At 40.1% G+C, this 24,395-nt stretch overlaps 1 protein-coding gene across 1 annotated transcript in view; it reads right to left on the minus strand.

Moving 5' to 3' along the window:
* Window positions 1-783: 783 nt before the first annotated feature.
* The window catches only part of zgc:162297 (uncharacterized protein LOC555865 homolog), a 28,891-nt gene continuing 5,279 nt past the window's right edge, over window positions 784-24,395 (minus strand). The window contains exons 3-6 of the mRNA XM_041190949.1: window positions 24,148-24,328; window positions 22,772-22,922; window positions 11,477-11,604; window positions 784-4,784 (exon numbers count right to left, since the gene is read on the minus strand). Coding sequence (XP_041046883.1) covers window positions 4,594-4,784; window positions 11,477-11,604; window positions 22,772-22,922; window positions 24,148-24,328 — 651 coding nt within the window. The 3' untranslated portion in view covers window positions 784-4,593. The remainder of the gene's footprint in view (window positions 4,785-11,476; window positions 11,605-22,771; window positions 22,923-24,147; window positions 24,329-24,395) is intronic.

Here is a 24,395-nt window from a genome sequence, read left to right on the forward strand (position 1 = left end):
ACTAAAACAGGGGTAAAAAAATAGATTATAGTTCACATGCAAGAAATTTCAGGTAACTAATTATCTAAAAGATTTCCAATATGCATTCAAAGTGGCCTTACAAGTTTATTCAAAATATACATAATGTTGAATCATTTGAATCGATGCCAATCATCACCAATGATGGTTAAAAGTACAAGTCTTGGCATTTGTACAATTGCATCAAACTCCTGTTTTTGTTCTGGGTTATTTGGTATAATAAAGTTTGTGAAGTGATCAAATTAACATGTTTTATTCAGACAGTTGTGTCTGGGATAGATCAGCCGGCTTGGCATTCTTTCATGCTATGCAGAGAAACTACATTAGTCACATTCTAGTTCACTGCTCACGGGAGAAAGCTGTCACCTTTTGAAATGCTGTTGAGAAGTTCTTTGCCGTTGCTCCTGTTCTGTAACCTTGACTTCACTGGAAATGCCATGAAAACTATCTATACACACAAACAGGATTTCTACAACAATTTTTACAATTATGGTGATGAGAGCAACTCCCCGGAAATTCTAGCCAAATATTTGTTGGCCAGGATTTTCGGTGGCGAGCTTCTGATGCTTCCTCTGGACTTCAAAGGAAGTGGGTGAGAATGTGCCTCTCCTCAGCTCCACCCTCATCACTTCTGATGTGACTGTATCTGTTGCCATCTATAGGGGATCTGTGGCACTCAGCAAGTGAAATCAGCAAGCAGGCTGAGCAGCCAATTACATTGAAGAGTTATCTCAGGCAGCAAATCGGGAATTAAAAAACACGGAGTATAATTCACTTTTTAATTATTTTACAAACAGCAAAATAAAGATTGTGACATAAGATTGCAATGTGGTTTTAAGGTGGACACAAATATCAAAATTTAACAAAAAAAGTTTATTTAAACATGGAATTTTTAATCATAATGGAGGAAATGACATTCCACAAAAGGTTATTTAGCAGTAATTATGACTTCGTATTGATTCCGTTCTACTTGCATCTGGAAAGACTGAAACAGCACACCCTCTGGAGGAAAAGGATATCATTGACAGCTACTTCGGTATTTCTGTGCTTAAATGTGCATGTGCAGACGACGTAAGTTGCTGTCAGTTTTACACCGTAATAAAGATAAGCACTGATGACTATCATAACTATAAATTCAAGGACAATGCACTGGATATCATACTGCTCAACGTGCAACCATTTGTCAACATTGCTTCTAATTGCCCATAAAAACGGCAGGTACTGAACTGGAAATTGCCTGGAATAAGTTTTAAAGGGCTAGAAAGGAGATGCATTCATTGTTTTCCCCCCCACTATTTTCCATATTTTTTTTTCGTGTAGTTCCGCACTCTTAATGACATCAATATTTTTTCCAAACAAGTAATCACCTATTTGAAATGGTTGGAAGAGGAGCACTTAGTTTGACCTGAAGCAATGCCTACCTGCAAAATAACACCTACAAACAGGTGACTGATCTTGCTTGCAGATTATTGCATATAGAAGCTTCAACTTTAAAAGCAGTCAGACTTTCACACATTCCAGTGCCTTTGCACCTATTTTCACTAACTGATGTTTAATGATTCTTCAGGAACACCTCTGCTTTACCTGGTGCTGCATAAGAGATTCGATTAGTCACACGTATCAAGATGCCACCAATTTATATTTCAAGACATTATTGCATCTATCTGGCAATGATTGCGAGAACTAAATTCACAAAGTCTGAGTCAGCAGAAAGTCAAATATGGAGTTGTCATCCTCCATGGGTTCAGCAGGCCTGGCACAAAGCACTAGCCAGCTGCATTCTCCAGCTTGGCTCCACCTCTTTCCAGTGCATTGCAATGCAGACCTATAGGGTCACCTCAGAATGAGATGTCTTGTGTTCCTAAACCTATCAGAATTTGTCACCCTAATCTCTGGTGCAGCCTGTCCTTTTTAAATTATACTCACTTTTTTTAACCATGTAACTTTCAATTTCCACTGAAAATTGGGTTCCCATCCTAAACTGGCAACTGGCAATGTGAATAATTATGCAGCAAAGTTGACCCAGAAATTTCAACTATTAACACTTTACCATTTTAGCAGAATTAGCACCAATCCTAAACCATCTGGAACTGATTTTCACCAGTTGATAATATTCAGCTAATTTTGTAGAGCTTCAATTTTGGAAGACTATCAGAATCATGCATTAAATAGGATCCTAGGACATAAATTTAAATTAATGAAATGCAACTTGAGACATTCGGAATAACTTTACTTAAAAGGGCAATAAATGTATGGAATAAACTGCCAGGTTACAGCAGTAAAGACAGGGGAATTAAAAGTGCAAGTTGCATGTTAGGAAGCTTCAATGAGTTTAATTACCTTCTGTTATGTACAAATATTTTATCCCCATTTGGTATGTGGCTTTCAGTTTTTCAAAATTGCATTGGAGCACATTAATGCATTCAAAATATTTTTTAAAAACTCCCAGATATTTCTGAGTATGAATTACTTATGATACAGCTCTACAAATTAATCAGTTGATACGCACATCTGGGCCATAGGGTGAGATTTTCTGGCCCTGCCCACCACTGTGATTGTACGGTCCTTTGAAAAGTAAATGGGCTTTTGGCTGGGCTTCCAAATCTCCTGCAGAAGATCCTGCCATGACAGGGCAGGAAAATCCTGGCCAAAGTGTGATTTATGTCCCTCCCATTGAGCATACACCTCAGTTAACTATTCACAATAATATTGGGATTCACATCAGCACAATGTGCCTAGTGCATTCCATGTGGCTGGTCAGTGCTGCTGGCTCTCAGAACCTGCACCCAAACTTAAGATAATGTTGAGCCCTTAAGTAATATATAGGTCTCGAGCCTCAATTTGTCTGGAGAGCCTTTATAGGATATGGTAACATGGTGGTTATGTTACTAGTTATGTTTAAAAGGCTTCTTTTAGTTGATTGACCATTATTTCTACTTTGCTTTCCTTTGATCATGTAAGCATCTCTAGCTGCTAACGTACTGCTGGTACAGGAGATGCTACCCCTGATCTTGCTTTCATAATGTTATGTGCTACATGTTGGGAATGCGCTGACCTGGCACTTGGAGTGAAATAAACTTTTTCATAGTAACATCTCTAGCACAGCTCTGCCCCATAATGTGAACTGCATTGAGCTATACAGACCAAGTTTGATCTTTTGTGTATTGTGTGTTTTGAGTTGGCTGCTGTCAGCTGGGCCAGCATTGAAAGTCCTCTGAAGAAAGGTCATAAGAACTCGAAACATCAACTCTGTTTCTCTCTCCACAGATACTGCTGGACCTGTTGAGTTTTTCCAGCCTTTTCTGTTTTTGCTTGAGTCCTACATTTGGCCTTGTCCTTAGTCTCAGTGCTTGGTAAGGATAAAAATTGCTATACAATAATCCTTTCTGGCAGTGTATACACACAAACAATTCTGAACACACTGAGGCTGATTTTGCAACGGGCTACACAGGTAATGAGCACCGCATTGGCCTTACTGTGTGGGCTTGCACCAGTCAGGTACTTCAAGACTTAATGCAGCTATCCCACCATTACTCTCCTCCCCAAGAAAGAACAGGTAAGCAAGAGTACTATAGAACATTTAAAGGCCACCCCCTGGAACAATGGTTTGCTAGAACAAAACTGACTGATGTAACAACGTAAATCAATTATGCCAATTAAGTGGTTTACTTTGCATTAAATTCATCTAGTCCCTGTTTTCTCTAATTATGTAAGATCTTTCTCAGCATGATGTGCACAAGAACATCTAAAGAAGAAAACATTTAAAAGCTGTTAGCTAGTTGCCTGTTTGAAGTAGAATACCAGAACTGAGATTAGGTAATATGATTGCATATTAAGTAGCAACATCTAGGCCATCTTGTCCCAGTTGTGTTGCACACCAATTATCCCCTGCTGGAACAACCCACATGGGTTCATATTGGTTGGCATGTTCTTAATCACTTAGATTACCAGTTTTAAGGAACAACTGCAGGCAAAACTGCATTTTACTAGGGAAATTAAGCATAATGAGATCATGCCCTAATACCAGGCATACCATAATAACCACAATTTCACAAAAGTCAACAGGTATTTTTTTCCATTTAAAGGGTGACCATTTACAGCTCAATTTGCCTTATTAATTGCATATGTTACTCCTAATTATATTTGTAGCTTCAGATCATATTTGTGTAGATATAAGGCAAATTATCTATAGTCTTGAAACCAAAGTGACTTTCAGACTTCAATTCTGATGACTGGTATTCACCTAAAGCACCAAAACTGAATTTTTTTCATTGCAGATTTTTGAGTGACATAGTGTAATCCAACATTTTCTATTTTTACTTAAGCTACTTGTGTTTATGTATATCACAATTATACTGATGATTCAAGCTACACCATAAGCTGCGAATTACAATCTAGGAATAAATTCATTAAAAAAAAATTAGAACACAACATTAAAAATACTCATTAATATTGATGCCACAATCAGTATTTTTTAATGTGTTAAATTTAAATTAGTTAGATGTATAGGTAAAGCCATCAGATTTGTTTCATTGCATAGCAGTAGATATATTTGCAAAGTATCTTGTTAAATTCTTATTTTCTGAGTTGATTCATCTTAGTCATAAATTTCTTAATCTGTTCAAAATCAACTTCATTGGCCCAGTATCCTCCTTTCTTGAAATATGAACCAATAATCATAGCGTCTGCAGCCACATACTTGTCCATGTTTTCAACGGTCACACCAGAACCAATGAGGACTGGAATTCTCACAGCCTTTTTAGCCTCTGCAAGAAAAGCCAGGAACCAATTAAAATAGGAAAAAATCTTCCATCCCTTGGTAGTTATAATCCATTCATTGTAACTTATATATTGTAGTGTTAAGTCTCTAAATGTTGCAAAACACAATGGAATCCATGATACTTTAAAAAAAATCTATTGCACAGAAATTCAGAACAATTTATGTTATAGCATTTTCATTTACTGAAACAGAATATTCTGAATTACTTTACTGAAGGAGTGGGGGACACTAAGGAGGAAGTTAGAGGGAAGCAAACAAAGCTTGCTATTATTAGATCACCTAAAAGAATAATGGAAAAGGTAATTGTGGGTAATTGCAAAAGTACTAGTAAAACTTCTTTCAGCTATGTGACGAGTTAGAGAACTGTCTAAACTATTGGTCAGGTCATGTTACCAAGGGCAGGGAGCAAAGGAAACATAGGGTATGGCAGAAATATTAAATGAGTACTTTCGGTCCCATTGTTGAAAATGGCAAAATAAAGCGTTATGTCAGATCCCTGATGTGTTCCGCCGCCTCACAATTTTACAGGAGATAAATGGCAACAGCAACCTGCGTGCCAGCAAGGCAAGAGGGAGTAGAAAGTTAATTACCAGGCATTTTTTTGAAAGACTATGAAATTTTGTCGTAGTGTACGGGACCCCTGCTGTATCTGCAGTTCCTCTACTTGCAGGAGGGCAGAGTGCCATGAGATTTATATTCTTTCTTTTTAAACAAGGGTACAATATTAGCAGTCCTCTGGCACCATACCTTTAGGCAAAGAGGATTGGAAAATGATGGTCAGAATTTTACACGTTAAATGAGATCACCTCTCATTCTTCTAAATGCCAGTGAATACAGGCCTAGTCGACCCAACCTCTCCTCATATGACAATCTTGAAATCAGTCTGGTGAACCTTCACTACACTCCCTTTATGGCAAGTATATCCTTTTTTAAATAAGAAAATCAAAACTGCACACAATACTCTAGGTATGGTCTCACCAAGGCCCTGTACAGCTGCAGCAAGACATCCTTCCTCTTGTACTCAAGTCCTCTCGCAACGAAGGCCAAAATACCAAACTGTTTGCTGCAGCTGCATGATTACTTTCAGTGAATGGTATACGAGGACACCCAGGTCCCTTTGTACATCAACATTTCTCAATCTATCACCATTTAAATAATACTGCCATTCTGTTTTTCCTACCAAAGTGGATAACTTAACCGTATTAAGCTACATCTGCCATGTAACTGCCCACACACTCAACTTGTCTAAATTGCCTTGAAGCCTCTTAACATCCTCCTCACTACTCATATTCCCACTAAGTTTTGTGTCATCAGCAAACTTGGAAATATTACGTTTGGTTCCCTCATCCAAAGCATTTGATATATATTGTGAATAGCTGGGTCCAATCACTGATGCCTACAGTACCCCACTAGTCACTGTCTGCCAGTCTGAAAAAGACCCATTTATTCCTGCTCTGTTTCCTGTCTGCTAACCAATTCTCACTCCATGCCTATATATTACTCCCAGTCCCATGTGCTTTAATTTTACATGCTGAGCTCTCATGTGGGACTTTATCAAAAGCCTTCTGAAAATCCAAATACACCACATCCACTGGTTCTCCGTTAACTAGCAGAATAGATATGTCCTCAAAAACCTCCAGTAGGTTTGTGAACTTAGTTGTTGAATCGTTCACCACCATTCACAACCGGTGTTGCAGGATCACGGCTTTTATTTGATCTGTAGGTTGCGGAATTGTTTAGCTGTCTAAAGCACACTGCTTCCGTTGTTTAGTGTACATCTAGTCCTCTGTTGTAGCTTCATCAGGTTGGCATCTCATTTTAAGTATGCTCTCCTAAATTCCTTATCAAATCAGGTTGGTCCCCTGGCTTGGTATAAATGGCAGTGAGGGATATACTGGGCCATGAGATTACAGATTGTGGTGGAATACAATTCTGCTTTTGCTGACGGCCCACAGTGCCTCATGGATGAGTAGTTTTGTGCTGCTTGATCTGTTTTGTATCTATCCCATGTAACATAGAGGTAGTTCTACACAATATGCTGGAGAGCATCCTCAGTGTCAAGATGGAACCTTGTCTCCACAAGGATTGTGCTGTGGTTACTCCTACCATCACCATCACAATCACAATCAGAAGCATTTGCACAAGTAGATTGGTGAGGATGAGGACAAGTAGATTTATCCTTTTTGTTAGTTCTCTAACTATCTGCAACAGGCCCAGTCTGGCAGCTATGTGCTTCAGGACTCTGCTAGCTTCGTCATGAGTGATGTTACCAAGTCATTTGGTGATAGATACTGAAGAGCCAACTTAAGAGTATATTCTGTATCTTTACTATCCTCAGTGCTTCTTCCAAGTGGCATTCAACAAGGAGGAGTAATGATTCATCAGCTGAGGGAGGGCAGCAGGTGGTAATCAGCAGGAGGATTGATCTGATACCAGGAGGATTTTGCCAGGAGTGGAGAGCTTTAGCTTTGAAGGAAGATTTAATTGATGGGAATGAAATTGAGGGGCTGAGACTGGTTAGGAAGGCCTATTTCCTTTTACAAAGACATCAATAACTAGGGGGAATAGATTTAAAGTATTTGGTAGAAAGTTTAGAAAGAGAAATCTTTTAACCCAGAGGGTAGTTAGGGTCTGGAACTCTCACTAAGTCCTCATTGCATTCCTGAAAAGTGCAACTTTAAGCGAAACTGATTTTCCCATTAAAACCAAAGCTGTACCTGGTTTCTGTAGGACTATTCTCATCAGGAAAAAAACATGAAAACATTATACTAAATGGAAAAGTTGAAATATTAAAAAAATGCTAACTTTCTACTTACTCCCACTCACTGCCTCTCTGGCTTGTTAAACCTCCTGATCGCTACACGTCCTGCTCCCTGACCCTTCTGGTTACTGTGGATGCTTCTGCCTGCCAACCTTCCAATTTTCAGCCTCTGCTGCTCCCTGACCCTACCTCCCTGCTGACTTTCCAGTTCAACACCTCTGCTGCTTCCCGACTTTCCTTCTTGCTGCTGACCCTCTGATTCATGGCCTCTGCTGCTCCCTGACTCTCCCAGTTGTTGCAGACTCTTCCCCTCACTGAGCTTCCAACTTCCCACTCCCCACCTCTCCTGCTCACTGCTTTCCTCTCCCAAACCCTTGCTATGAGTGAGGACTTTGGGGATGAGTGGCAAAAGGCAGGAAGGGCAGCTTCGACTTGCTGGAGAGGTGGTGAGATGGAGAGTCAGGGGCCTCTCCAAAATGACGTTGATTGAGTCAGATGACCCTACATCAGACCAAGTGCGAAACAACTTTGAAACTAAACTCTTGATGCTAAACACTAATATTGGTCAATTCCTGGGGCCCATATTAAAGTGGAATGACTTAAAACAGTGCAACTTAAAATGGGGCTTGTACCTGAAAAAATGCATTTGAATTGCTATAAACTACAAGGCTATGGACCAGGAGCTGGAAATGGGATTAGACTAGACAACTCTATTTTGGCTAGACAGTAACGATGGGCTGAAAGGCTGTAACTTTTCTGTGCTATAACTTTTTCTATCTTCCTTAGCGCGAGGAAGCAGCTCCAGGAACATCAACCTCAATGATAGTAGACCCTGACACGAGTGCGAAACAGGCCCAAGATTGAAATGTTTGCAACCATCTTCATCCAGAAGTGTTGAGTGCATGAGCCATCTCAGCCTCTTCATGAGATCCCCACCTTCAGAGTGCCTAGTCTTCAACCAATTCAATTGACTCCTCTCTAATATCCAGTGTGCTCATCTATTTCTTGATATGACAAAGGCTAAAGGTCCCAACAGCTTTTTGCTTTAGTGATTCATGCTTCAGAACCAGCTACACCTCTAGACAAGCTGTTCCAGTACAACTACAACTCTGGCAACCACATGACAAAGTGGTAAATTGTCCAGGTATGTCCTGTCCACAAAAAAGCAGGACAAATCCAATCCACCCAATTACCACCCTCACAGTCTACTCTCTATCATCAGCAAAGTGATGGAAAGTGTCATCAACAGTTTAACACACAGCACTTGCTCACCAATGCTCAGTTTGGGTTTCACCAGGACCTCATTATAGCCTTGGTCCAAAGATGGGCAAAAGAGCTTAATTCCAGAAGTGAGATGAGTGACTGCCTGACATCAAGGCAACATCAATGTGGCATCAAGAAACCTGAGTAAAATTGAACTCAATGCAAATCAGGAAGAAAACTTTCCACTGGCTGGAGTCATATTTTGCACAAAGAAAGGTGATTGTGGTTGTTGGAGGCCAGTCTTATCATCCCAGGACACAGCTGCTAGAGTTCCTCAGGGCAGTGTCCTGGGCCCAAACATCTCCAGTTTCAGAACAGCCTTCCCTGCATTATAAGGTCAGAAATGGGAATGTTTGCTGATGACTGCGTTGTGTTCAGTTCCAACTTCTCAGATAATGAAACAGTCCATGGCTGCACGCAGCAAGATCTGGACAACATCCAGGCTTGGGCTGCTAAGTAACAAGTAATAAGTAATACTTGCGCTACACAAGTACCAGGCAATGATTATCTCCAATGAGAGAGTTTAACCACCTCATCCTGACATTCAACAGCATCACCATTGCTGAATTCCACCCTATCATCATCGTGGGGGTGGCACATCACCATTGACCAGAATTTTAACTGGACCAACCACACAAATACCTTGGCTACAAGAGCAGGTCAGAGACTGGGTATTCTGTGGCAAGTGACTCATCTCCTGATACTCAAAGATTTCCACTGTCTGTAAGGCACAAATTGAAAGTGTCATGTCATACCCTCCAAATGCTTGGCTATGTGCAGCTCCATTAACACTCAAGGGCTCAAAACCATCAGGTCAAAGCAGCCCATGTGACTGGCAGCCCATCCAATATCTTAAAAAACATTCATTCTTTTCATCACTGCACATTATGGCTGGAGTGCGTACCATCTACAAGTTGCATTACAGCAATTCAGCAAGGTTTCTTTGATAGCACATCCCAAACCTCTACCTTCTATTGCCTAGAAGAACAAGGACTGTAGGCATGGGAAGACCACCACATGCAAGTTCCCCTAAAAGCCACAAACCATTCTGAATTGGAAATATATCGCCATTCCTTTATTGAGGTGGGTCAATATCCTAGAATGACCTACCTAGCAGCACCTTGGGACTACCTTCACCACATGGACTGCAATGGTTCAAAAAGCTGATTCACCACTACTTTCTCGAGGGCAATTAGGGATGGACAATAACTGCTGACAGCAACACCCAAATCCCATGGATAAGTAAAAATAAAGTAGATATTGTCCATTTTAAGACTTCCAAAAAGCTTCTCACAAGGTACCACACAAGAGGCTTCTCCAAAAGATTGAAGCTGCTGGTACTAGTGGTAATATATTAAACTGGTTTGAGAATTGGATAGAAGGCTGTGGGCACAAAGTAGTTCTAGATGGATTTGTTTCTTTTTGGAGACTGATCACCAATAGTGTCACACTGGGTCTGGGTCCCTTGATCTACTTATTGGGTGTTAAGGGCATGATCTGCAAATATGCAGATGATTCTAAGATTTGTACAAATGTAAGGACTGTCAACAATGATGCTCGACTGCTTCTGGCAAATCTTGACAAATTAGGAAGTTTGGTTTGTGACTGGCAAATGAAGTTTAACTCAGAACAATGCAATGTTGTACATGTGGGCAGGGTGAATGTTGAACATATGTACACCCTTCAAAGAAAAGCATTAAACCAGATAGCAAAATAAAGTGTATAGATCACTTAAATAATTGTAGAAATCTTACTAAAATCTGCAAATTTGTCAAAAGTTTATGAAGCAATATCTAGAGTGAAAAGGCTGTTGAGCTGCATATATGATAATTGACTATAATTGACTGTTTTGTCCTTGTACAAGATCTTAGTCAACCCTCAGAATTCTGTGTTCGGTTTTGGTCTCCAAATATGTGGATTATATTAAGGCTTTGGAAAGGGTGCAGGGAAATCATTATATAAAGCCTTTTGGTTATCGAGGTAGGCTTAAAGAGCTGGCACTTTGCACTTGAGAAGAATAGACCACAGAGAAGTGATCTAATCAAGGCTTAAAACATGATGAATGTTACTGTGTCTGATTGTATCCAAGTTGACCTTTTTTGCCATGTAAATAGCTTATGGAGCTCCAGGAGTTACAATTTTAAGTGGTGTAAGGCAAATCTAGGTTAGATTTCAGGAAGGGGCTCTTTTCCCAGAAAATTATAGACCTCCAGATTAGGCAGCTGGTTTTTGCAGAGAACTCAAATTTGCTGCTTTCCCTTGAGCAAGAGCTGGACTGGTTTCTGGCTGGAGCAGAGATCATCCCTTACAAAAGGTAGGAACTGCATCAAAATATCAGGCACAGAGTAGTCCCCTGGTTTTGATAGCCAATTGATGGCTGGAGAGTAATTTGCCCTCGAATTGGCCTGGGTTTTTATCTGTTTTTTTCTCCTCTCAGGAAATCACGATTTTAAGCTGGGTGAGGTGTGTATATAATATGGAGATGTTGCAATTTTGTGGGACAGGTTGAATGAGCCAGAGGCTCTTTTCCTGTCCATTATTGCTCGTATGTTTGAAAAGGCTTTTAATGGTGGAGGAGAAAGATAATTTCTAGTTGCTACAGTTGTCTTGTAATGTAAATATGAACCAATAGAAATCTACAAATAGTTCCATACCCTTCAGCTCCTCAGGATTTGCCTGCACCCCAGTGGCTATTCCAGTCAGTATGACTCCATCAGACAGGAAGAACTCAGCAGCCTTTGCTGTCTCTGCTACACTGACATCTGATGTTATAGCATGTGAGCTGAAAAGAAACCAAGACCTGTTAAGGTATTGCACAAAAGCACAGTAAACTATTACAATGTATTACTTAAGAGAGAACAGATCAAATTTAACAAAAACATCAAAACATCAATGGAAGGAAAATAAAATGAAACCTGGAAGGTAGGAAAGCAAAGTACTGTGCAAGACTATGTATCCCATCTGGGTGATACCAAAAACTGACATATTTGAATCAAATTCTTCCTTCATCTTTTTCACACACACTGTCTCCACTGTCGTCTCCATCAATCCATTCTAACACATTCACAACTCCCTGAATAAAGTAGTAAAATATAAAGTGTTTATATATCTTCCCTTTACTCGGATTATGTCCATGTCTCCTGATTGTAGTTTGTGCCATTCTCATATTATTTGCCTCCAATTTACAATTCATAAAGGAATAAGTATGTAAATAATATCTGCCCTAAGCTAAAGAAATCCAAGGCTTTTCAACCACACCTCACAGTTAAGCTCCTGCTAGATATTTTCTCTTTTTAATACTGGTTCCAACACCTACACGTCCTTTTGCAGTACAAAGTACTTAAGGTACAGTTGTACTGATGCCTTCTGCAGTCTCATCATCATCTTCCAGAAGTTGTGCTCTATCCTATGTCTCCTGTGCTGTGCCTAATGCAAGACTTCCATTTATATAGTGCATTTCTATTCCTTAGGATGTTCCAAAACACTTCAAAGCCAATGAAATAGTTTTTGAAGTGTAGGCACTGTTGTAATGTAGGGAAATATGGCAGCCAAATCGCTCTCAACAAGGTCCTACAAATTGCAATGAGGTAGGTGACCAGATAAACATTATTTAGGATACTGTAAGAACTCTCCTGTTTTTCTTCTGACAGAGCTATTGGGATCTTTTATTTCCACCTGAACCTTGGTTTAATGTCTCATGTGAAAGACAGCACTTCTGACAGTACAACACTGCTTCACTACCACGCTGAAGTGTCAGCCTAGAATATTTGCTCAAGTCTCTGAAGTGTTACAATATATAATTTTAAGTTTAATTTATATTTGTGTGTTAAGAAACGTGGAACATGGTTTCAATTTTATTTAGATTTTTTTTATGAGCTGGGTGCTGGGAAGTCTGGAAGGTGTCCAAGCAAAAAACGTCAGGTTTTCTGCATTTGTTTGTATACATGCATTTTTAATGAGGTTTTACAACCCTTAAAAGTGAAGAGATGGGTTACAAAGGGTTAGTAGTTTGTTTCTTTCCCTCCAAAATCACTAAAGTAGAAAAAATTGCTGTTGCCTGGTGACAAGGATCCAGCGAAGAGAAAGACAGAAAAGAAGTTCAGTGTGTGTACGTCAGAGAGGAAAGACAGGAGGTCTAAGCTCTCTGATAAGAAATACTGCAAGGCTGCTGAGACTGAATTTAGGGAACTCCTGTGTTAGCTCTGCAGTTGAAGTAATTGTGAGTTTGGTGCATGTTTTTGGGTCTCAGGTGAGATACCAACTGGGGAAAACGCATCTAGTGAATGCTCAGAGCTCCACCGGAAGAAAACCGTTTGCAACTGGGCCAGCCCAAGTCAGAAGCCTTGGTGTTAAGATTGTGGTAAATCTTCACTGGGTTTTGTATCTGTAAGGGTATTACTGGGATAAAGGGTCATTTCTGGTGTTTGTATTGAGACTTTTCCAACCTTTTTGTCTAGTGTAATATAGTTCAATTTTTCCCTGTTTAATAAATGTTTTATTCCTTATGCTAAAAGTTCATCAGTAAACTCCTGTGAATTTGTTCAGTAATTTTCCTCCACTGTTTCTAAAAGAAATAAAAGTTAGGATATATTAAGCCAGGTTTCACTTTGACTTGTTCAGTATTAACATCAGCTGGGATCGTAATAGAAGCAAAGATTGAAACCATAACCATTTGGCTCAGACGAGAATGCTACCAAAGTATCACATTTGACATCTTACATCTATTTAGTTTATTGCTCACTGTTTATTTTCCTTCCAAAATCTCATTATATAGTATTTATGTAACAGCTTGGTTCAATAGCAGTTCGAATTAGAAGGTTATGAACTCAAGCCATGCTCAAATGGGCAAAATGAAGAATTTGCAGTTATACAGCACCTTTTCAGTTCACAGCATATGGACGGTCACAGTAACTAATTTGCAACTGCAAATAAATTGAATGGCCACTTTTTTTTTGACTGTGTTGGTTGAACACTATAAATTGGCCACGGCACCAGGGAACATCCCCTGGTTTTTCTATGAATAGTACAATGGAACCTTAACAATTCATGTAAACAGGTGGATGGTACACTGGTATAAAGTCCCATCTGAAAGATGACACCATGACTGCTGCATTGTCAGAGGCGTCATCTTTCAGATGGGACTTTAAACCACTATGCAATCTGCCTGTTCACATGAGTGATTAAGGTTTCATGGTACTACTCATAGAAAAGCAGAGCTTGTTCCCTGGTAATCTTATTGTGCTGAACCAACAGAATTTTTTAAAAAAGTGGTCATTCAATTTATTTGCGATTTGCACATTAGCTACTGTGGCTGTTCACATCAATAATGATTACACTTTAAAAGTCCTTGGCCGAGAACAGAAAAGGTGCAATTTTAAGTGCCATTTGTCAATCATATTGGTCCTACTCAACTCCAAGATGTATTTCCAACCCTACATTCTCTCTATTAAAAAAGATTTTCTGTTTTGACCTCTAACATTGCCTGCCTCAACTTATCTTTCATAATTTTCTGTCAACTCCAACATGATGCCACTACCAAACACATCTTTCCCTCACCTCCCATCAGCACTCCGAAGGAACCCTCGATGACACCCTGGTCCGCTCTTCTAACACCTCCAACATCTCACCCCCTTCCCACAGCACCTTCCCATGCAACTGCAGAAGGTGTAACACCTGCTCCTTTACCTCCTCTCTTCTCATTGTCCAAGGCTCCAAACACTTCTTCCAGGTGAAGTAGCGATTTACTTGCGCTTCTTTCAATTTAGTCTGTTGCATTTGCTGCACGCAATGTGGGCTCCTCTGCATTGGGAGACCAAACGGAGACTGGATGAGCACTTCGTGGAATGTTTTCACTCAGTCTGCAAGCATGACCCCGACCTCCCTGTCGCTTGCCATTTCAATTCACCATCTTACTCTCATTTCTGTTCTCGCCCTGCTACAATGTTCCAGTGAAGCTCAACGCAAGCTGGAGAAACAGCACCTCATCTTCCAGTTAGGCACTTTACAGCCTTCTGGGCTCAACATCGAGCTCAACCAATTCGGACCATGAACTTTCCTCCATTTTGAATTCCTTCTTCCCCTCTAGTGCCAGCCTGTATCTTGTTCTCATGTTTTGCTTTCAGACAGCGCTGACCCTTCTTCTGCTATTAACACCTTCTCTGGACCAAAGTTTTCTTTATACTATCATTATCACTCCATTCCTCTTGTGTTCTGCAACATCTTTGTCATTTTATTTCTCCTGCCCTCTAACCAATCCCTGACCTTATTTTGCTCCACCTGCAACCACCACCACCCCCCCCAACTTTTACAACAGCATAAAACCTATCATGTTTCTACCTCTCGCCAGTTCTGAAGAAATCAAATTGGACTTGAAACATTAACTGTTTCTCTGTCTACAGATGCTGCCAGACCTGCTGAGTTTTTCCAGTATTTTCTGTTTTTATTTCACGAACTTCAACTTATCCAAATTTCTTCTGCCTGTATCCCATCTCACACAAAATCCCACTTACCATCACACCATCTTTGGCTCCCAATCATCCAAAGTAGGTCAGCAATGATTCCCAAATTCTCATCCTTATGTTTAAATCCATTTATGACCTTGCTGCTCCGTATTACTGTATCTTCATTCAGTTCTACTGGGGTATTAAGAGGACTGAACAAATTTTTGGTCAAAGAGATGAGTTTTAAGGAGGGTCTTGACGAGGTGGTGAGGCAGAGTTTTAAAGAGGGCTAGATGATGAATGGGGTATCTGAAGACCCCCAGGGCATGGTCAACCCTATCTTTCTGACAGCCCAGGTCCAGCTGGTCTGGCTGGTTGTACCTGGAAGGTCCCATGCTCAGGGCTACAAGTGATGACTAAAGTTGGATCCAGCGGATTTTACAGCAGTGAAGGCATGGCCCCTGAGGACAATGGTTGGCTGATGCCAGCCAGAAGGGCAACAGGAAACCAGCTTATGCTTTCCTTTTCCCTAATCAAAAATGGTCAGTACAAACAATTCTTACCAAGATAACAGCATAAATGGAGTTGTCACCACCTTGATCAGTGGATATTCATGAACTGCAGGTGGACCTGGACCACCAACATGCAACTAATGAGGTCATCCATTGTTGCTGTGATCATACAGTTTTCCCTATTTATTCTTTCACTGAAGGTGGGCTTCTGGCTAGGCCAATGTTTACTGCCCATCCCTAATTGCCCTGGATAAGGTGGTGGTGAGCTGCCTTCTTGAATCACTGCAGTCAATGTGGTGTAGTTTCAGGCACAGTGTTGTTAGGGAAGTAGTTTTTGGATACTGACACAGCGACAGTGAAGGAACGGCAATATAATTCCAAGTCAGGATTGTGTGTGGCTTAGAGGTGAACTTGTAGGTATTGCTGTTCCCATGTATCTGCTGTCCTTGTCCTTCTAGGTATTAGCTGTTTTGGGTTTGGAGGGTGCTGTCAAAGGAGTTTTGGTGAATTACTGCCATGCATCTTGTAGATGAAATACACTGCTGTCACTGTGTGCCAGTGGTGGTGGATCAGGTGCTAATCAAGCAGGCTGCTTTGTTCTGGAAGGTGTCGAGCTTGCCAGTTGCTCAAGCCTGAATGTTGACCAGGTCTTGCTGCATATGGACAATGATTGCTTCAGTTAGGAAGACCATGGTCACCTATGTCACTTGGTATGGCAGTTAGATGATGACAATGACATGACGATGGAAGGTAGAGCTGCTAATGGTGGGCTGAAGGGAGAGAGGCTAGTCAAAAGTACTTAGTGTTCTGGGGGTGTTGTAGGGCTAGAGGAGGTTACAGATGGAGGGGGATGAAACCACAAAGTGATTCAAACATGAGCATGAGAATTTTAAATTGGAGGAATTGGGGAACTGATGGCCAAAGTAGGTCAGCAAGGTTGAGTGTGATGAATAAGTGAAATAGTATGCATTAGGATATAATCCAACCTTAGATCAGCTGAAGTTTGTGGAGAGTGGGATGTGTCACAAAAGCATTGAGTTTCATCTGCAAAGTGACAGGTGGGAGGGAGGAGGGGAAAGACTGTCACGTGAGCTGGAGTCATACCTAACACTAAGGAAGGTGGTTGTGGTTGTCAGAAGAAAATCACCACAGCCCCAGGGCATTGTTGCAGGAGTCCCTCAGGGCAACTTCCTAAGCCCAACAATCTTCAGCTGCTTCATAAATGATCTTCCTTCCATCATAAGGTGAGAAGTGGGGCTGTTTGTTGATGATTCCAGTCTTCAGCTGTATTGGCAATCCTTCAGAGAATGAAGCAGTCCATGACCACACGAAGCATAACCTAGACAATATCCAAGCATAAAAGTGGATGTAATATTTGCACCACACACGTGTCAGGCATTAGCCATCTCCGACAAGATAAGTGATTAATCATTCAAAGGCATTGCTATCATTGAATCCCCCTACCTCAGCAGCCTAGGGGTCATTCAGAAACTCAGCAAGTGGACAAGGCTAGGGGTCATTCAGAAACTCAGCAAGTGGGCAAGGCTTCTTTCACATCACCTCTCAAACCTGAAACCTCCACTCTCCATTCCAAGTTACACATCATCCTGAGTTGGTTATTTATTATCATTTCTTCATTGGCACTAGGCCAAACTGGAACTCCTTACTTAACAGCATTGTGAAAGTACATTCCTTACATGGACTATAGAGATTTAAGGGCCATCACCTTCTCAAAGTAACTAGCAATCACATCAAGAATTACATATAAAAAGGTAGTAAATGTTGTAAAGGTGGAAGTAAATGGTCTTGATGTCAGGTAAATTGTTGGGTTTGAAGCTCAGGGTCAAACAGAACGCGAAGACTGAATAACCTAGTTCAATTTGTATGAGCAGCCTGAAAGTGGGGATGGAATTGGTGGCAATAAAGTGGAGTTTTTGGTGGGGATCCAGAGTTTTGACGTTGAGGGAAGTTCTGATTCAGCCAGGATTTGGATGTTGGATAAGTAATCTGACAATTCGGAGATGACCAAGGAGTCTGGGGAGCTGGTAGAGAGGTAGAGCTGGGTACTATCAGTGTACATGTGAAAGCTGACACCATGCTCGCAGATGATGTCATTTGAGAGGCACCAGATTGACAAGGTCAATGATAACTTCTTAGGGATTCGTGCGGGTGGGATGAAGAGCCATGGCTGGAAATAAACTTGCTGTGTTCTTATAGGTAAGAATGGGACCATGTAAGAACAATCCCATGAAGCTGTATGACATATGAGAACAGTGATAGTGAAGGATATTGTGGTCACTCAAATGTTGTGGAAAGTAAATGAAAACCGAGAGGGAAAATTAATAGACTCATCCAGCCATTCATTTGCAATTTTTGTCTGGGCCATTTTGTTGCAATGAGAAAGGCAGGAGTTGAAATGAAAGGATTCAAAGAATTTTGGGAAAAATGGATATTGAACAAGGAAGCAGTGAGTACCTTAAGGTAGAAAGTCCATTACTGAGTTGCCTGATCTAACAGACTCAAGACTGGCTACAGTTCAGTCCATTACAAACACTATATCAACTAACTTTAGGACTGAAATTCATTAAATGAAACCTGGGTTACATACATAAAGATAGGATTGGAATATGTACACTTATTTTTTGTATTCATTCACGGGATGTAGGCTTTACTACATTTATTGCCCATCCCTAATTGCCCTTGAGAAGGCGGTGGTGAACTGCCTTCTTTAACTGCTGCAGTCCATGTGGTGTAGGTACACCACTGTGCTATCAGGGAGGGAGTTCCAGGATTTTGATCCAGGGACAGTGAAGGAATGGTGATATATTTCCAGGTCAGGATGGTGAATGGCTTGGAGGGGAACTTCCAGGTGGAGGTGTTCCTATGTATCTGCTGCCCTTGTCCTTCTAGATGGTAATGGTTGTGGATTTGGAAGGTGCTGCCTAAGGAGCTCTTGTGAGTTTCTGCAGTGCATCTTGTAGATGGTACACACTGTTGCTACTGTTTGTCTGTGGTGGAGGGATTGAATGTTTGTGGAAGGGGTGACTGCCTTACAACAGTATCTAACATTTGAGTGCTGATGTCAAATCAGTTTTCAATCTCTGTTTGTCCTATGTAAGGGCATGACTGCAAACTCATGTGACTGTATGAGGTATAAAGACAACTTTCATTGTTACTCTTTATTCAATGTTAATTAATCTCAAAGAAACTGCATGTTTGCTGGAAGTTAATATCATCCAGACTAGCTCTAACCATGTAAATATCTAACTTCACAACCTGACAATCACATTTACTGAAATTTTGCAGTATAATAGGAAGCATGATAGATTTCAGATCAGCATATTTTAGATCACAAATTTCAAAGCATTGAATCATATGATACTCTTATCAGTGAAGACAGACAGACCAAGTTGCAAAGTGACCACAATCTCAAAGGCTGACAATTGTCTGTTCCTAACAATGCGCTGTCATTTGTTCAATTTGGTTAATACACAACTATAGTGCCACATGCTTCTTTCACTGTTGAGTAATACAATTCAGTGTATTTAATTTTTTGCCAATTTTATCCCCTCACCACCTTAAAAAAGCATTGGTTACTTCTTGAGATATGATTTCAGAGATACTGAGCTCCCTGTGATAACTTGCCCTTGTGGCTGTTTTTCATATGCAAATCTAGATTAAAAGCATCTGATGGCTAATTCAACCATCAATCCATTATAGCTGAGCCCAATTGCATTCTCAACGAACATGCAAACACAGGCACTGCCAGCAAGTGTTAGTGGCCAATTTCCCCCACCACCTCCAGGGCATTGATGCCAATTGCCATGCTTCTACTTCCAATTCTGCTGAGATCAACTAACCCATACAGGCAGGATTGAACCTGGATTTTTTCTAGTCTGTATGGCTCAGCAACTCTGCTGCATAAATCAGTCAAACTTGTTCACATTGCACACACTCCGATGAACCCAACAGTCCAGCATATCCTGAAATAGTCCTCAGTTAAGTATTGCATTCACATAGATTTTTTTAAAAATTGTTGAAGTCATACTGCTGATGTACCAGGCGTTGAACTGATACTTTTATGTTCTTAGCACATTCTGGAATATGTACAAACATCTGAATAATATAACCTGAAATGTTAAAATAATTTATTGTTTATTTAATCACAGTACCTTTACTGGGCCATTTTGTTGCAATGAGAAAGGCAGGAGTTGAAATGAAAGGATTCAAAGAATTTTGGGAGAAATGGATATTGAACTAGGAAGCAGTGAGTACCTTAAGGAAGTCCATTATTGAGTTGCCTGATCTAATAGGCTCAAGACTGGCTACAGTTCAGTCCATTACAGACACTATATCAACCAACTTGGCAGGAGGCCATTCGACCCATCAAGTCTGCCCTGGCTCTCCGAACAAGCATTCCACCTAGTCCCACTTCCCTGCTTTATCCCCGTAACCTTGCACAATCTCTTTTCAGGTAGCAATCAAATTCCCTTTTGAATACCTTGATCGAACCTGCCTCCACCACCCTTTCAGGAAATTTGTTCCAGACACCAGCCACCCTCTGGGTGAAAAAATGTTTATTCCTGGGACAAATATTCTAGTCTTACTTTTATACAATATTTTTGAATTTACATTATTACTTATATCCAAATTGCAAAACATACAGCAGTTTGAGGATTAGAGCTATTGGAAATTAGGAGCTTCTCTTATGTTGAGGAGCTAGGACACACAAAACTGAGACATCAAGGCACTTGCACTGGTGGGACAGTGTAATTCCAACTGCTAAGTTTACAAAGGCAGTTACCATTATAAATGTGGAATTTATAATCATAAGGTTGATGAACAGTGTATGAAGATGCAAGGTTTTTTATGTATTATAGATCAGATCGGAACACCCTATTCTAATACCATTTTTGATGTGTTCTCTCACCTTCTGCACAAATTTATTACCCTTAACATATAACTCAAACTACAGCACTAAAATCTGAATATATAAAATTGGAATCATAGAATGGCTTTAGCCATTTGAATGGTTGTATCCATGCCAGCTACCTGCAAGGGTAACTCAGCTGGTCCCATACCATCACCCTTTCCTTGTAGTCCTGCAAATATTTTTCTTTCAGGTGCTTATCCAATTCTCTTTTGAAAGCCATGATTTAATCTGCCTCCACCACACTTTCAGGCAGTGAATTCCAGATCCTAACCACTCACTGCGTAAAAGAGATTTTCCTCATGAAGTGATTGGTTTTCTTATCAGTTACCTTAAAATTGGTGCCCTCTGGTTCTTGACCATTCCACCAACAGGAAGAGTTTCTCTCCATCTACTCTATCTACACTACTCATGATTTTGAACATTTCTATCAAATCTCCTCTCAACAGGAGAACAAACCCAGCTTCTCCAAACTTCCCACGTAACTAAAGCTCGTCATTCCTTCACATCCTTCATGCAGTGCTATGTCCAAAATTGGCACTATACTCCACTTAAAGTTTTACATAGGTTCATCATAATTTCCTTGTTTTTGAACCGTATGCCTCTGTTTACGAAGCCCGGGATGCCAAATGTCTTTTTAATCACTTTCTCAACCACCCCTGACACATTCAATCATTTTTGTACGTAGGGGTCCCTATGTTCCTGGATCCCTTTAGAATTGTGTTCTTTACTTTATATTGCCTCTCCTTGTTCTTCCCACCAACATATAACTACGTCACACTTAACTGCATTAAATTTTCTCTGCCCATTCCATCAACCCGTTTATGTCCTCTTGAGGTCTATCATTATTCTCCTCACAGTTCACAATGCTTCCAAATTTTGTGCCATTTGCGAATTTTGAATTTGTGCCCGTATATCCAAGTCTAAAGAAAAACCGCGGTCCCAGTACTGATTCCTGGGGAATCCCACAGTACATATTCTTCCAGTCTGAAAACTAACTGCTCACCACTATTCTGTTTTCTATCACTCAGCCAGCTTTGGATCCATGCTGCCATTGTCCCTTTTATTCCATAGGCTTCAACTCTGCTGACAACTCTGTCAACTTCATGAAATGCCTTTTCGAAGTCCATGTACACCACATCAACTGCATACCCTCATCAACCCTCTCTATTACAATCAAATTAAACTAAACATGATTTGCCTTTAACAAATCTGTGCTGGTGTTCCATAATTAATTAACACGTGTCTAAGTGACTGTTAATTTTCTCCCGGATTATTGTCTCTAAAAGCTTTCCCACCACCTAGGTTAAACTGACTGGCCTATAGTTGTTGGGTTTAGCCTTTCCTTTTTTGAGCAAGGGTGCAATATTTTCAACTCTCCAGTCCTGTGGCACGGTCCATATCTAAGGAGAATTGCAAGATTATGACCAGTATCTGTGCAATTTCCTTCTTTACTTCCGTCAGCATCCTCAGGTACATCTCATTTGTTCCCGGTGACTTACCAACTTTAAGTTGCGCAGCCTTTCTAATACCCCCTCTTTTATTGCTAGTAACTCAAATAATAACAGAACAAATCAAAATTTGATTTTGAGAATGTACTGTCACAAATATTTGAGATAAAAAGAATATATTACAAATATTAGGAGGTTTAACCCATTTTACCCGACGAATAGAAAATGTTCACCAGGATTGTGCCAGCCAAAAATAAGATATCTGGCCTAATCCTAATTTCAAATCTTGGCAAATAAAGTGCATATCCAAGTATTTTTTTTAAATGTGATGAGAGTTTCTGCCTCTTCTACCCTTTCAGCAGTGAGTTCCAGGCTCCCATCAGCCTTTGGGTGAAAGGATTTCTCCTCAACTCCCGTCTACTCTTTCCATCAATTACAGTACTCCAGGTATGGCCTAACTAGTGTTTTATACAGTTCTAGCATAACCTCCCTGCTCTTATATTCTATGCCTTGGCTCAAAGAGGAAAGTATCCCACATGCCTTATAGCTTGCTGTGTGTTTGATATCTATCAATAAGTTAAACATGGTCTTTAACAATTAGTGCTTTCAGCAATACCTGTGCTTTTTTTTAATGTCAGTAAAAATTTGAATGTGCTCAGCTCCTATTTGCTTGCGGTATCTCAGAAGGTCACTAGCACATGCATCTAGAAAACCTTCATCTGAAATTTGGGAGAACACAAAACCTTCAGCTCGAATAAAATCAGCATCTAGGAAAGAGAATATGGTATTGCAGTCACAAAGTTTGAGTATAGACATATTCTGAAGCAAAAATAAAATATTAGGAAAGGACAACTGGATACATCAATCATCTTCATCCATATTGTTTTATTGCTTGCTGTTATCACATATTTTGCCCAACCAATGATGCATGGAGGTAGATGGGCTAACTGGCACTTTTGTTTTGACCTTATGTTCTTTTAATGCCAGATTACTGATATGTCAGAGAAATCTGTGGCTGCTCGAGAACAGAGGAGTAGCTTTATGGCTGATTACAGAATGCAACTGAGCTTACAAGATATTGATACACTTTACACCAGTAGTAACTTCAAAGTTTGGGCCCCAACATCTGGTCTTAATATGTGGTGCAACATTACCTTTCATACAGAAAGCATTTTTTTTTATATTTTCTCCTGATATATTTAGGTTATATCTGGCTTATACAGGTTGTGCAAGTGTTTGTTTATAGCTGCTTTTCTAATAAAATGGGATGCAATCATTTATTTATTGGCTAGGAACAGATTGCTCTTTTTGCTCCATTTCATGGTTTTGGAACTATTTGTATATTTTCCCAATCATCAAATAATTTTCTTTTGGCATTTTGGGGCTATTTCGGAATCTCATCAAGAGGAGGATTTCATGACATTTATATCCAAAAAATAATTACAATCTAGATTGTTTCACAAATCTGAAACCACAGTAACTAGCTTGGATCCCAGCCAGGGATGAATACAGCTTCAGAAAATGTTAAACTTGAGAAAAATAGGGCTACTTATCTCTACACTCATCCCCCAACCTCCAACTTGAAGATTACATTTGATCTTGACCACCTGGGTACAATACCACAAGAAATTGACTACCAACCGCTTGAAATATTGAATATCACAAACAGAATTTCAGGATCACAAGTAATCACCAAAGAACCATAGTTAATTTTTACAGAGATAGAATAAGTAAAACTGAAGATTATTATAGCTGTAAAGAAAAGTCATATTGGACTCCATGTTAAATCTGTTTCTCTCTGCACAGATGTTGTCAGATTTGCTGAGTTTTTCTGGCACTTTTTGTTTTTATTTCAGATCTCCAACATCTGCAGTATTTTGATTTTATTGATTACTACTGCCTCTTATGGTTATGCATCAACTTCTGAATGTAAGCATTCTGTTCTGATACTTGGTTTATGAATACACGACTATTTTTTACTGACGTACAGACCTGCAGCAAGTGCAACAGCCAATGCTTCTTGATTGGCTGCAGAAAGGATTTGAACACCCAGAGGAATGCTGGGATAGGAATATCTCACAGCAGCACAAATAGTCGCCATGGTAGCAGTCACTTCTGGACCAACAGTCATGTTGTAAGGAATATCATGCATATTTTCCACAATCAGTCCATCCTTTGGAGAATCAAAATCCAGAAGGATTAGGTGAATAAATAAACTTCATCTTAATGTAATGATCTTT

Source organism: Carcharodon carcharias, chromosome 7, assembly GCF_017639515.1.
Source record: "Carcharodon carcharias isolate sCarCar2 chromosome 7, sCarCar2.pri, whole genome shotgun sequence".
Classification (NCBI taxonomy): domain Eukaryota; kingdom Metazoa; phylum Chordata; class Chondrichthyes; order Lamniformes; family Lamnidae; genus Carcharodon; species Carcharodon carcharias.